We start from the raw sequence: 16,210 nt of genomic DNA on the forward strand, positions 1-16,210 counted from the left end.
AGACATTAATAAATTTTACTTTGTTACTTATTTAGATACAAGTAACAGCATTTAACGAATTTCAATAGTACAAAATTCTCGGATACCTATACGATTTCCGTTCACGATTATAAAATAATAAAAAATAACATTCTAAGTCCAAATAAATTCTATCAGAGATGTTCCAGAACTATTTGTTATCAATGCATGCACTTTGGATGCAGCACAGTTTGCCGTCAAACACCGCCATCTCGCATCTCAGTTAATCTATTTCGGGTGAAATTCTCGGCAGGGCGTAGCCGCGTATGCAGTTCGCAATTGCATTCATCAAATAAATGCAGACGGAGCACGAATAATTAGATTAATAAAAACCATACATTTGCATACATCCATAATATAATGTTGAATAATAAAAAAATATCTGTAAACATTATATAGTTGGCAATACTGCTCTGAAGGATATGACGTTCTATTGTTGTGATTATCAAAAACGCCACGTTTTTTAATTTTCAAAATTCGTCCGCTTAAAAAACAGAAATAAAGGATAGGAATGTCAGATAACAATGAAGAAACAAACTAAACCATATTATTAATTGTTCGATTTATAGGCACCCACACCGGCGCCTCATGTCATATTATTGATTGATGCAAGTGTGTATTATTTTACAAGAAATATCTTTTAAAATTTCGACCAGTGCTGCCAATTGTCATTGACAAATATATCCCAAATAGGTTAAGAAAATAAGCCAGTTGGCAGAAAAATATGCTAGATTTTCTCAAAACTATCACTAAAGTCTCTAGAAACTAGCATTTCAAAAAAATATCTCATAATTATTAACCTTTTTTTACAAGAACAAAGATCGAAGAATAATTTCGGATTTTAAATATAAGTAAGTAATAAAATAATGTTAAAAATGAATGCAGGTAAGAATTTTTGTCACGTTCATAAGATGTGATATGTTGATTTGGGAATGGGACAACTGGACGCCGGGACAATTGGACGCCGCACTGTCGTAGACACGTATACAGAACGTAGACGAGGAATTTTAGTAGTTTCAATTCATTTTACTCTTAACATAATGTTTTTTATTGCAGATTGTGAATTACCAAGCCTAAGGCTTTATATAAAAATAAAAATAAACTCTTTTTCGTTGGAACTTAATGCACGATTAAATCATTATTTACGTGTGCATATTTAAATTCTCACCAACTATTAAATCATAATAAGTATAATAATTTAAGTAAATATAAATAATAATATTAAATATATTTTTAAAAAGTACCTATAAGTAGGTACCTAACGTCTATTTATTTTCGAATTGCGTGGCGTCCAGTTGTCTCGGTGCCAAATCGTCCTAGACCCGTCGATTTTATGCAAATCTGGTAAGTATAATATTCTAGCTTTACTACGAAAACTTTTAAGCTGTTTGAGGTATCGGAAAACGCTAGATTTAACACCATACGCCAGATGCAATATTTACAAGCTAAATGCCTATTCAAAAATGCTAAGAAAAACTCTAAGTTGGCAACGCTGATTTCCAGGAAATAAGATAAATTAATATCAACAATGTAAAAAGTATATAAGCCGTGCAAATTGAATTAGTATTGGTGCGGTAATTTTTGACTTATAACAGAAGACACTCAAATTATAAATGGCGAGTTTATATAGATTATGTTTTATAAATTCTTAAAATGGTGTCTAATCTACGGTCTAAGTACTTACATGTACTTTTTACATAAATAAATAAATTACAAATTTGAATTTAAAATATATATATATATATATATATTTTTTTTAAATATATTATTAGTATAGAATATCTGTTGAATATTTGTAACTCAGATATCATAATGGCATACTCATGAAAAACAAGTACAGCAAATAAATAATAGACATATTAGATTATTGTGCAATAAAAAGTATCACAAAATGCGTAACACAGTTATTAGCTACATGTAGCTTTTGTTATCGATTTAATATTACGTTTGTTATCGTTAATACTAGCTAGAGTACACCTGCCTACTAATGCCGACGTATTATATTATTAGTATTATTACTTATTATTAGTTATATGGCAACGTATGACATTATTACCTGCCTGTTATTATAATGTCGATAGTTACAGGTTGACGTAAAACTCATAACAAGTTACATAACGATATGATAACCAGGTCACATGTTGGAAGTAATTTGTGATCAAAACAGTAGCAAAAACGATACACAGTCCATACTGCGCGTACACGTGTCCTATTAATTATCAATTAGTAATTTTTTAAGGGATGTGAAAATGAAAAAGTGGATGCAAATGAGAAATAACATTGTAATAATGAGACACTGCACATAATGTATTTATTCAGAAATAAACAGTATTGTAACATAACAGTGAATGGTCAATGCGCCATAAATACACTGTATGCGATAATAATTATGAATAGTTAATACAATAACATGCATTATAGGATAAACTAATATATAATATGAGGCGTCTAATTGCAAAAAGCGACAAGTCCACAGTTCAATATTTTCTGGAAACAACGTTTTTATGTTTCAAGCTTCAATTATTTGTTTTAACGTGAGATTATTTTTTCCGTTGTATTTTATGTCGAAATTAAAACCAAATAGCAATTTGTTTTAGCCGATAAACTCTTAAATTTAATAATTATAGGCAAAATAAAATTGGACGTAGCGCTATTTGTACCTCACTTTTTAATTTACTCCGCATAAGGCACATATTTCCGTGGCACTTTTTTTTTTTTTTTTTCTAGATGCCTTTATGGATACCTCGCATTTACTATCGAGGTTTCTTAAGGACTTTGGCACGCAAACTACTCTACTTGATGCTAGTCAAATGAAAATTGTGCCGGCTGAGAGAATATGCCTTATTGAAAACTGTTCTTCTACCCGCATCGGGTATTGCTAATTTGAATTCGGCCAGGGCCTATGATACCGCCTTGCAAAAACCCTGGAAAATTCTTAGTAGCGCAAGGCGGAGGTGATTCTGATGAATATTTTGTCGTATTCATTGGGAACTGAGGACTGCGATTTGTAGTCGAGTTTTTTCCCGTGGTAAAAGAAATGTCGCATTGGACTAATGTTCTAAGTATATACTTATCCTATCTTATATGATTGCAGTCACTGGATCTGAAAGGCATGAATCATCTTTACATGTCACCATTTATTATTTTTATTCTTTTTATTACATCAATACAGAAATTAAAAAGGGCATCTCTTCCGGCCTCGTTTGCCATGGTCCCCGGAAGGTCTCGAATGTCCGCATCTGCCATCTGTAATAAAAAGTTCAGGTTGTGCCGCTCCTTGCTAAAGATTTGACAATCTAGGAGTAAATGTAAGACGTCCTGGTCGCTTCCGTCGTCGCATGGACACTTTCCATCAGATGTTATTTTAAACCGGTGCAGGTATGCTCGCATGACTCCGTGACCTGTAAGAATCTGAGTCATCTCAAAACACAGTCCCTGAGTTTACCAGATGCTACAGTATGGGAGACGCCCTTTTCAATATTAAACGTTCCCTTACTGGTTGACTTAAACACGCGCGAAATCAACCAAGCATTAAATAATATGAAACACGGACTTTTTGTAATAAATCGAGACTTAAAATATTTTTTTCGTAGGGCTATGTCGCGTTTTGGAATTTATAGATCAATCGATATTGTGTAAAATTATACAAAGAATACGTGCGTATTTTTTTCTCGATTTTGACCAAATGTGGACTTATCGCTTTTTGGAATTAGACGCCTCATATAATAACTATATTTTAATAATAACAAGAAACATAGATCAACCGCAATTGTGCTTCAAATTTTAACTGCACGATTTTAAACCGGAAGTTTTGAATATTTATTTCTTCAGAAATTTGTAATATTGTCTTTAGGTCATTAAAATAGATCATTTCTAACGAAAATCAAATAAAACCATTCGTTCTGTATATTATAACAATATAAATTATGTTCATATTTTGTATTGGCAAATATTACCAGAGTACTAGTAGTACCTGTCAACATTCTCATGCGTCTTCCACCTTTCTCCCTCATACGCTATGGCTTAAATTAGGCAGGTTTAATTGAATTTAAAAAAAAACTAACAAACACCATACTTATACATATTGCAGTCTTAGTTCAATGAAAGCAAATACATACGACTGACAAAGTTTAGTGTGCACTGTTTATGTCGGATCTTAACAACCTACCTCCACCCTTCGCCACTGGTGTATGTTTAATACGCACTCTCCCTGTCTCGCTCTCTCTTACATATTTTCATACGCTTTCTCACATGCGTTACTGATAATAGTGATAATTCAAGGCAAATATATAATGATTTTTTTTATTATTATTATTTACCTGTCATTATGTACTCATTTATGTATTTTATTATATTTTTAACACTACAATACAACAACCCATGAGGCTAAATGACATTTTAGTGTAGGGCAGGGGGGGGGCAAACTTGTTGGATGGAGGGCCAAATTCAAGAATTCAAAATGAGCGGCGGGCCGCAAGTAAAATACCATTAATTTTAGATATACACTATTTATTATCACGAAAAATAAACATTACAAAAAAAATAATGAGAAGAATGAAACTGTTGTACATTTTTTTATATTCAGGTGTTAATTTTGTAGTTGATATTCTCAAAACTGCTTGTGAATGGGCATCGGAGATATTTGATCGAAAAGAATTTTTATTGAGGTTCATGATCGAAAATGTTTGTTCACATATATGGGTTGATTCAAAAATAACGTACATTATTATTGCATAATCTTTAAGTTGGTCGAATTTGTCTGAATTAAGGGCATTGTAAAATTTTGAGATTTCTTCACGACGATGCAATTCTCTTAAACCAGTGTCACACTGCAGATCAATAATCTCAAGTTGTAGCTTTGTTGGCACACTATCAATATCTATTGAAATCGATGTTCAACGTAGAAAATAGTGGTTACATAGTGTGAGACGAGACGCAAGGAAGACGTATTGAGATAATACATTTACGAAACAACAAAATCTTCAAATTTTAATCTATTGTCAATATTTTTTTAAAAATTATAAAAAAAGTTATTCGTGATCAGAAATACAATTAATGATGGTGGGCCGCAAAAAAATACCAGGCGGGCCGCAGTTTCCCCCCCCCCCCCCCCCTGGTGTAGGGTGAAGGTATTGAATCGCTTGTGAATAAAGTTGACAATGCTAACAAATATATTTTGCATGTACCTACAGTTAATACTTTCCGATAAATCATACAGTTAATTAATTATGATTGGAATACGCAAATATACATTATGCCTGGTCCACACCGGCAACAAGTCGCGCGACAACTCGTTAAATTTTACGATAATTATCATAATTGCTTAAGAAATTTTACGATAATTATCATGCTTATCGTAAAATTTAACGAGTTGTCGCGCGACTTGTTTTCGGTGTGGCCCCGGCATAAGGATGACATATTCAGTATCTGTAATCACTAATCAATCATCAGTAGGTACCTACCTAATTATATTGCCAATATTAATTGAATATTAATCTAAGAACTTATTAAGTAATAAACTTTGTAATATTATTGCTAATGTTCAATAGTAATACTGAATGAAACAATAAACACCTAGCTATTCCATTAGCACTTCTAACACGCGTTTATAAAATGATGAAAAGGTTCTAATTCACCAACAGATCCAATGGATAAGATAAAAAAAAGAATAATAAAGGGGCCAGGAATGCACCGTGCGGGCGTCATTTATCCCTCATTCCCCACCTCACCGCCACATAGTCCTTTTCCACGGACGAAATATCCGAATATATATATAATCAAAAAAACTCAAAAAATATTACTCACGGTTCAAAATCACAGAAATGACTGTATTCAAAACCGGTTTTCATCATGATTTTGATTCATTTTAATCAATTCAATATTCATTGGCTTGAATAATCTTTATCTTGAAGAGTTATAATACGTAAAGTGTACGTATTAGATCACGCTGTATCAAGGTTCACCGTGAGCTGTCGTACAACATATAGGAAAGAAGTCGAGGTGTAGCATCGAAATAAAAAAAAATACGCTTTTTCGTGGAGCATGAAATAGGTACACTAAAGTTCTATTTTTTGGATTAAATATGAAAAATTAATTTGATATTGATTTGTGTCCAATATCTGATAATAACGCTGTCATTATTGCCAGATATTTGATAGGTTGATAATTTACTAACCCGCCTATTTCGTTCAGTCTTTCCCGTGTGTTCCGACGATTTTTATTACGTATTTTTTAGTATTTTATTTAGACTTGAATTTGATTTCAATACTCTTCGGCCATCTATTTACGATGCAACGGCTCACTGTAAACTATGGTACAGCTAACTGCATACGTACAATTTTTTGGACACGATATCGAAGACCGTTAGTGATATTTCCTGGATCAGAGCCGACACATACCTACATCATCTGTGGCATGGAAAAGAATTTATAAGTTAGAAACTGATCCATTGACCCGGTCGATTGGTTGACTGCTAATTAAAAAAAAATCATGTTTGGTGTTGCTATTTTGGATACCATCAATTATTAGTTTTATTGTGGTTCAGCTGCATTCCATATGCAGCATGTTGCTGACCTCGTTAACTTTATATATCTCCACTATTCTGACTGGCTGATACGGTGACTAACATAGACATCCTCAAACGAATCAAAAAGAACCGAAAAGCACTTCGTAGTGTTACAACTAAGAAGCTACCGTTCTTTTCCCAGATTTTGCGGGGATAAAACTACAACATACAAAGGATTTATCAATGTTGTACATGCCAAAAAAAGTTGTTGCATTTCGTCGTAAGACCTCAGTGATTGCACGAATGCAGCTCCACCATATTGCTCCAAGTAGTAGTAAATAAGGTCAAGATCGCTTTGATGGTAACCGACCCACGATAGGAGATTGCACAAGAAGGAACCTATACAACGTAAAACGAATCAAATTCCTTTTTTGATAATATGTATACTTTCAGACTTAAAGGTCATCCATAAACTGAAACTGCATATTGTGGTTTTGAACCGTGTTCCATAATGTCTATAACTTAACTTATTTTCACTACTAATTCAACCACATTAAAACAAGTATTTTTGAGTCGCTATCAAGAGGTGTAATACAGAAAGTTTATATTACTCCTTCTAGTTACTAGTAGGTATAGTAATTTAACATAATAAGGACAAATAAGGCCTTCCAAAGGAGTTTGTTTAATTTTCTAAATTGTATTTTGATTTGAAGGTTCTTTTATCAGCAGTTTTCATTCAAAATTCATTTGTTTTTTATATGTCGCTCGACACTTTAAAGCATAATGCCGGGTCCACGTTGGCAACATGTCGCCGGCAACCTCGTTAAATTTTACGATAAGTATGATAATTATCGTAAAATTTCACGAGGTTGCCGGCGACATGTTGCCAGTGTGGACCCGGCATAACGCAGTCAAATTATAATACAAGCAACGGCGATATGATAATATAGAAGATGGCGTCATTAAAGTAATTGTTCTGGATCATTTGTCTGCTTGGTATTCAAAATGGTTTTCTCAATACAACACCGATGGGCGTGGTGCCTTGTGAGATAATCAAAATGAGTTCCTTCTTAAAACAATGCTTATAATATGCAGCTATGTAGTCAGTTGGTAGGTAGGTAGTCATTGTTTCCAATCTTGGGTTTGTACATAATATACGGTGATCATACTTCCTATATAATATAAATAGAATAGAGGATAGTCTTTCTACTAGAATTTTTACAAGTACATTAGTATCTACGTAAACAATGTTTTCCGTCAGCAGTGTAATATAAAAATATGAACATAATAAAACATTTTAATATCATAGATGTTCGTTTGTTAACGTACAATTATTGTACCTGGGTCTGAACTATGTATAAGGTATGATACAACTACTGTCATTGTGAAAAGTGCATATATTGCAGACTGCGGCCGGCCATCATAGAGATAATTAGTATGTGTTAAATTCATTTAAATTTGCACTCTTTTATATGTGTTCTTCGTTCTTTCCAATAACATATGGGTGGGTTCACACAAATTCAGTCAGTCAGTGGCTAGATAAAACAGATTTCTATATTATGTGTTAATGGGTGGGTTCACACAAATTTAGTCAGTCAGTGGCTAGATAAAACAGATTTCTATATTATGTGTTAATATCACAATCGTAGCTCTACAATTTTCCGCATAAAATGGCAATACTAGTATTAATTGATAAGACATCAAATTGAATATGAATCATGTCCATTTTGATTTTTGACAGTTCCTTCAGCATTATAAAGAGGTATTTGCTAATATTAATAAAGCCTGAATATACCTACTTTATGTTTCGACTATTTATTTAAATTGATCCATATACTATAAAAATATGGCAAGTAGGTATATAGGTACAGTGAAAACTTTCCTGAATTTTACAAAAGGAGTTTTAACTTTAGGACCAAATATCTCAGGATCCGTTTCGATGGACTTGATCAATAATTAGTGTGAAACACCCAATTATTATGGTCACTTTATGCAAAAAAAATAGAATATTAGTATTTATCGGAAGAGTAGTATTTTTTAGTCCTGACGCATACGATATTGTTTCAGCGGGTGTGCGGAGTGGGTTACTAGCATCATATTTTGTATTGAGTAATTTCCCCAACCCCGTTCGACCACTGAAAGGACCTCGCGTGTACAGGACTAAAAAACACTACTCTACCGATGTCGCTTTTATAAACACTCATTGTAAAGGTAAGTACTGTATTGATGTCATTTAAAAAGATAAAAAAGCAATACAATTGTTTCACGGCTTAAATCAATATTGATAAATGTTATCTTAAACGAAAAATTAGTCTCCGAGATAACCCAAGCTAATACGTACCTAAAAAATATAATATTGAAAAAATAATAACTATACCTACTTTATAGTGTTAAGTACTTTCATTTATGTTATCTTGTATTATGTACTTTAAATAATATAGATATCAATTATTTACAAACCTATAAAATTACATTTTTAACGTAGATATCCAAACACAAAAATAACAAGTGCATTTAAGTTATTTCATTAGAATTAACTTACTAAAAAAATAGGTACTGGAGTATTTTAATATAATATGTTAGTATGTATTTACCATTGCTATCTGCATGCATACTAATTGTGCAAAGGAATATGTTCATACATATTATATAATATATGTTTTATATTTTAATATGTATCTAAACGTTCAATATTATAAATCTGCTATTAGGTAAGTAAATATATACCTAGTAGTAGGTGGCCAAAGGTCAATAACACTAAAATTCAATAAATGAGTCAGATCGATATATTATTCCATTTCCTTTTTCATACAACGATGTGAGAAGGTTTATCATTGACTATTGAGCACGTATGAAAAAAGATGATACAGTACATATTTATTTAATATATTATATACTTACATGTCTCATTTTTAATGAGCTTCAGTTACATATACAGTTACCTGATGCATTAAACTTTCCGTGATACCTACTAATTATATTGCGTTGACGATTTCGAAGGCTTCGAGAAATGTTATCCTAGGTATAGAATGTAACTGCGTTTTAGAATCGCACGGGCTTGTCGAATCTCAAAACGTATGTGGTACGAGTAGAGGGAAAAATATCAATGATTTAATTAAATGGACGTCTGCTCATGTTGTTTGGAGATATTTTTACAGAGATTGAAGACGCTTTGCTGTATGTAATATATATTATATGATTCTTTCAAATAAACGACGCAAAAGAAATAAATATTATTTCTACCAAATATTTCTATAAAAGAGCCTATTTATTTAGGTACATATTTTGAACGCAAATTATCATTTATCTTTCTGTGCTAACCATTAACCTTTTGAGTATATTCCTACATTGTACCTACCTGAAGTTCTTAAAACCATAAAGATGTAAGAAGTAAAAATCGTATGAGAAAGTGTTATCTTAAGATACGCTGGTACCCAGGTAGGTATATATTAGTATTGACCAGTGACGAATGGTGGAGGTAGGCTGTTAAGTTCCGTCATAAATAGCGCACACTAAACTTTGTTAGTCATATGTATTTGTTTTCATTGAACTAAGACAACAATTTACAGATGATGTTGGATAGTTTTAAAATTCAATTAAACCCTGCGATAACCAATTCGTAATAGATAATAGTCAAAAATGTATATATAAAATATCTAAAATTATGAATTAAATCATACATCATTTTGGATATTTTATAGATAGAATAATATTTTTTTATATTATTGTTTAGTTCAGGCAGGGTTTAATCAAATTAAAAAAAACTAACCAACACCATGTGTAATATATATATTTTTAATTCAACGAAAACAAATAAGTATGAATGAAAAGTTGTGCACTATTTTGTCGGATCTTTCATAGCATACCAAAACTATTATGATTTGGCTTGGGCAGGGTTTAATTGATTTTTTTAAAACCAACTAATACAATCCGTACATTGTAGTCTTAGTTCAATAAAAACATATACCTACTTACTTATGACTGACAAAGTTTAGCGTGCACTATTTATGTCGGATATTAATAGCCTACCTCCACCCTTCGCCACTGGTATTGACTGTACTGTAACCGAATGTTGAATGCGAGTCGTACAGGACCAGGAGGGTCATCAGGAGTCCTAGAAATCTGTTTTAATGGTGTACAAATAAGACAAACATTAGCATATTACCTATTGTCTTCGTTAACTGATTGAAAATTACTGTAGAATAAATAATAATTTACATTTGATCATAATAATAGCTACGTCAATGCAACTAATAACTATTGAGCAGATAGATCTGACTGCTAGTTAGTAAGTAGCTGTGGTCAAACTGTGTGAACAAATCTAGTAGATCGGATGCAGAGCAGGATACAGAGTTCGATTCCCGAGTTTGGACCATGGAATGGCCACTTATGGCAAGACCGGTGTGGCCACGATGGGGCGCACTGGCTTCCATGGCAAACTCTAACGTTACATCACCTTGTCAGTCACCGTTTGCGGTATACCTGAGTACTATAATGGCAAAACCGCAGGTAACTATATCAAACTATCTACAGCAGTAAGAACGATAGGTAATGCGTTCTTCAGTCCATATAATAGCCAAACTAAGTACCAATTTTCAGTAAGCACTAAGTGCTTGTTTATTTTTTAAACAAAGTTTATGGTAATTCTATCATAAGTCATAAGCTCATAAGTAAGCATTTCAGTTATAAATTAACAAAACGTTTGTTTAAAAATCATTGTAACGGAATTCAATTAATAGATTAATAATCAACTGCCTGTTTGCTTATATGCTTTTTTCAATACGTTATAAGCAAGAAATACCTATATACATTTGTAATATCATGATTATCTGATGGTTTCTGATAATATAGTATTTAGTACAGTTAAGTATGTAGTGTCAAATGAGTAAGGTACACACACACATATTAAGTAGAAATTTCCAGATTTGCTTTTATTCGATTGTTATCGTGCATTTTCGTTAGTTTAATCTTTAATAATATTATGCTGTTCTGTTATATATATTCAGTGTGCGGTAAGACTTGTATAATACATTAAATAATTATTGCCATTTATAGAGTATGTATCAGGGAATTCAGAAATATGGGAACTTAAATAGGTACCCAACGGGTGTGGTGAAACAGGCAATCGATCTCGAGTGTTGAAGAATATGGGATAAACAAAGACGTGTCAATAATACGCATGTATTTCGTTATGACAATTGCTCTCGTTTTATGCACTGACGCTCATTCAATATTGGTGTAGGTATTTGAAGGTTGCAACAACATACTATTTCACGTATATAATGTGTGGTTCATTTTCGTAGGACAATGTATTGGGATAGGTATAGCATATCGGAATTATATTTATTAATCTGTTCTGTGGTATGTATGTATTGAAAAGGAAAAAAATGATAGAATTATCATGTGATAATTCATTGAAACAAAAACCCTAGTTCAATTTTGGTTGAATCGAAGTGTAGAATAATATAATGCTAACTTAGTCAAGAAAAGTAATGTAAGTTGTAAGTAAAAGTACATAATTATCTACTGCGACTATTGCGAAACGGGATTTTCTGCATTAGCTGCAATGAAATCCAAATATCGATCCCGTTTAGCAGAAAAAGAGCACTTTGTGCTAATAAACAAGCTTATCCATCGCATGAAAAAGAAATTAATTTAAAAATGAATATAATAAAAATAGTAAAATTTTGTTTATTTAAAATTGTATTATTATTTAATGAAATAAAGGGGGTTACACGCCAAGGTGAGATTTTTTTTAAAGGGAGGCGTAGTAACATAAAGTTTGGAAACCACCGCTGTACGTACAGTGTACAGGTAGGTACGTGTAGTGTGTAGGACTGTTGCAGGTTTTCTCAGAAACATTGACTCAGTAATACCTAAACTACATAATAATATACTATTATTAAAGTTGTATTCCTATCTCTCGAACGAGTGAGTACCAATCAAAAGATTCTAGTGACAAGATGGAAAACAGTATGAAATCTAAAAAATAATTAATCAAAATAATTGCAGATTAATCTGTTCTAAAAATGAAAGACGATAATATACTATCTACCTACAAAAGTCAACTCATTCATATCTTGAATCATTACAACAGAAAAAGATTTTTCCAGGAAAATGCCAAATAATATTATAATATATTATGTACGTACTCTCGTTATGTACCTATATGTCCAGTAGGTATATTTTAATAAAAAATAAAAGTGACAACTGAATAAGAGTGACAGACGGCGAGGGAATTGAGAATCTAAACTGATTCATTCATTTTGAAGGAACACGGAGTCATGTTTCATGAAGTATCTACACCTACACTCTTACAAGTGTACAGAATATAGTAATAATTAGTTGACGATGGAGACAATAATATTATTTATTTTGAACGTATTTACAAAATATCAATGTTGGTAGGTATTTGTGAGCGTTGAACTCACGATAAACCTGTCAAACGGTAATCGGGAGTTGAGTTTCTGTGACCACTAATTTTATTGTGCAATTATTGTTTGATAATTTTGATTTTAAATAATTTCTAACTTGTGTTTCACTCTGTTACGTTGTCATTAATCATGCTGCTTCCCTGCTGGTGATGGAAAAAATATTTTGTTGAGTTGATATTTATTATGTATTTCAAAATACTAAGTAGAAGTTTGTCACAAGTTCACAGCTGATTTATGGCACCGAAAAACTTTTTAATCTTTATAAACTGCTGATGTCAATATTTTAATAACTTACCCGGTTGCATTCCAATGCTTCAGCACTGTGTTCTTCCTTTTGCCGAAAGCAATTGGTACATTTGCTTTTGTTGAAGATATTCGGCGCAAACTTCCTACAATCCGATCTCGCAGACATTATTGTTGAGAATAATTCTTATTCCGATAAGAAAACCACGACTGCCACCATGGTTGAACAACACCACCGCGGAAGAATTCCGGGTCAACTTTTTTTTATTGAAAATCAAAACAAATTACCGCGACCGTTGACAACACGTTTCTAGACATAAACGCCCAAAGAGGCGATAAGTAAAATCACAGTGGTCACAGCAAACGTCAGTTAAAACGCATGTGACTATTAACTGGGAGTTGATTTCGATGAAATAACTGCACTGTACACAGATATCGATGAAACAATTATTAGTAAACACTGCACTTTATCATACTTCACTCAAAGCGATAATTCACAACAAACAAAATAGTACCGACGAACCGCGACACGTCGCACACCCATTTTACATCTGATACATCTGATTCTGATAGAAAAGTTTGAAACGGTTTACGGTCGACGGTAGTAAAACAACTTAGATCTTGTTCACCTGGATGTATGTATGTGTTATTTCAAGTTCGTATTGTAACTACGATTGTTTTATTCACTTCCTCTTTTGGTAAGTGTATTTAGCCATCTCACTCGGTCAACTTTTAACTTCATTCAAAGTTACACTGCATAGCCATCTAGCGGTTTTATAATTTAACACTTTAACAATAAAGCATAACAGAATTGGTTAATATTTGATGCGTATACCTTGTTATGAATTTCGTTAGATGGTACGATTTAAATTGCAAAATAAATCAATGATACTGATTTATTTTCTCAATATCAATTTCTTCAAAAATGTCATGTCTCAATATATTATTTATTACTGTAGTAAGATAGCAATCCCCAATATGTCCCTTTTTCTAAATTGCTCAGGAGAGCAATTTTAAACTTTGACGGGCTCGGAAAAATCAGAATTTTAATTTTGAAAGCCTTAATTTATTTTTAAATAATATGTATAAAATAGTTGTTTTCAGAGGGATATTTTTTAAATTAAGGTATCTATAGAAAAAATGCTAAACTTTTCCAAATATCTACAGGCTTTCATGACATATCATAAATTTTACCATCTAATCCAGGTGCCAAAACATGATATGTCATGGCAATTGATCAAATTACTTACATAGTTGTTTATTGTATTTTTAAGTAGTTTTTTTAAGGTTTTTTTTTTAAAGAAAGAAGACTGCATGTTCTGACAAACAAATAATTTTATTGTACTTAATAAAAAAATCACATTTTCTAACGCGAAAGACACAAAGTTTGCAACTGTTTTACATTAAACATCACCACTAGTTGGATCTAAATCTTCCAACTCGTCAAACTCTGGAGCCTTTTCCGTTGTGATTAGTGATCTGTAAAACTGATGGCAGTCGTCGTCTATCAGTGATAAGATTGACAATAAATCCTGTTTTCTTAACGGATTCATAGGGACTGTTCCATCATACGATAGGGGTATGTTAATGCTATCCAATCCCAATGGTCTGCCACTTTTCTTACGTCTTAAATCAAATGTTCTAAAAGGTGCATTTACCTCGACCTGTAATTGCTTCATGCCACATAAAACACTTTTTTTTTAAGTTTTAAGGTGATTCATCAGTGAAACGGCAAATAATTTTCAATCATAGGCGCGACGAAATTTTGCACTCGCTCCCATTCGGAGAGAGAATGTAGAGCTGGAAACACGTAATTTTGCTTCGTGATGGCGACGGTCGTAATAATTCTTAAATCGTGTAAAGATGACTTAAAACGTTACCCATTTACTTTAAAAAGAACACATGCCAATGAATATATTATTATTGTTACTGATAAAACAATAAACAGAACATTAAATGGACACATGTTGGATTTATAAGACAAATTATATTTGGTTTGACATGCCTCATTTGCACCCGCGACCCGCAATCCGCGCATCGCCTAGCGACGATCTTTTTAGACCGTGTCTCAACTGAGGTATGGCCTTAAACACGAGTTTCCTCATCAATTTTACAATTTCGAATTGTCAGATTGTAGGTCGATAATAATCTTTTATAATAAGCTATGTTTGTAGACATAAATGGAGAAGAAAACACCTGCTGCATATCAAAAATCAACACTCTTTTGGAAGGGTCTTCTTTAGCGGCTTCTTTATCCTGTCTTTTGCATGCATATCCCATTGCAGCCTCCTAAATATGTTCATCATGGGAAATACACAAGTCTTGCCATTCGTTCTCGTTTGATGAAAATCTTTTTTTCATTTTAAATTCATCGCACTTTTTACAAGTATCGGTATAGGGCTGCTTAAATTAAAAACCAGTGCTCTTAAATACCGATCCCTATATCCCTGTAGAATTACATTTCAATTACAATACAGGCTTAGAGACATATCGTTTTCTGCCAAATTGAGAATTACAAAAATGGTGTCCAAATATGATATATTGTCATACATGTCATAAATTGCCTTTTTATCTGGGATAAAAGTGTAAAAATGTAGGAAAAGTCACGTCATGACATACCTCAGCGATCAGATGGTAAAACCTGATATGTGCACTTTTGTTAATTGTGCAGGAGAGCTGTTTTAAATTTAGAGGTTATTTGAATCTTCCTTGTGAATGTCGTTTGAAAATAATATAATGTAACGATGTATTCGAAATGAGTTTAAGATATAGAATGAGTATTTATTTTCAAAGTTTTGATTCTCCACGTTGGGTAGAAAAAAAGATTTTCCAGATTTTCCAAGTTATCATGTTTTGCCATCTTATGTTCCAATGTGTTGTAATTATATGGTACGATAAACTAACATGATATGTGAGGTAATTGGATAATAAAACTTCAAAAAATAGCTTAAAAATATATATATTTAATGCTTGACACCAATTAAAAATGTTACATAGGTACATATTGATA

At 32.4% G+C, this 16,210-nt stretch overlaps 1 protein-coding gene across 4 annotated transcripts in view; it reads right to left on the bottom strand.

Annotated features, from left to right (window-relative positions):
• The window catches only part of osp (myosin phosphatase Rho interacting protein outspread), a 719,850-nt gene extending 706,088 nt beyond the window's left edge, over positions 1–13,762 (bottom strand). For all 4 annotated transcript variants that reach the window (XM_085957975.1, XM_085957972.1, XM_085957973.1 and 1 more), the window contains exon 1: positions 13,253–13,762. In XM_085957975.1, the coding sequence (XP_085814101.1) occupies positions 13,253–13,369 (117 nt within the window). In that variant the 5' untranslated portion in view covers positions 13,370–13,762. The remainder of the gene's footprint in view (positions 1–13,252) is intronic.
• Between the last annotated feature and the right edge of the window lie 2,448 nt (positions 13,763–16,210).

This window comes from Rhyacophila brunnea, unplaced genomic scaffold (assembly GCF_057557595.1).
Source record: "Rhyacophila brunnea isolate RB1 unplaced genomic scaffold, BYU_Rbru_1.0 scaffold_7, whole genome shotgun sequence".
In the NCBI taxonomy this organism is placed as follows: domain Eukaryota; kingdom Metazoa; phylum Arthropoda; class Insecta; order Trichoptera; family Rhyacophilidae; genus Rhyacophila; species Rhyacophila brunnea.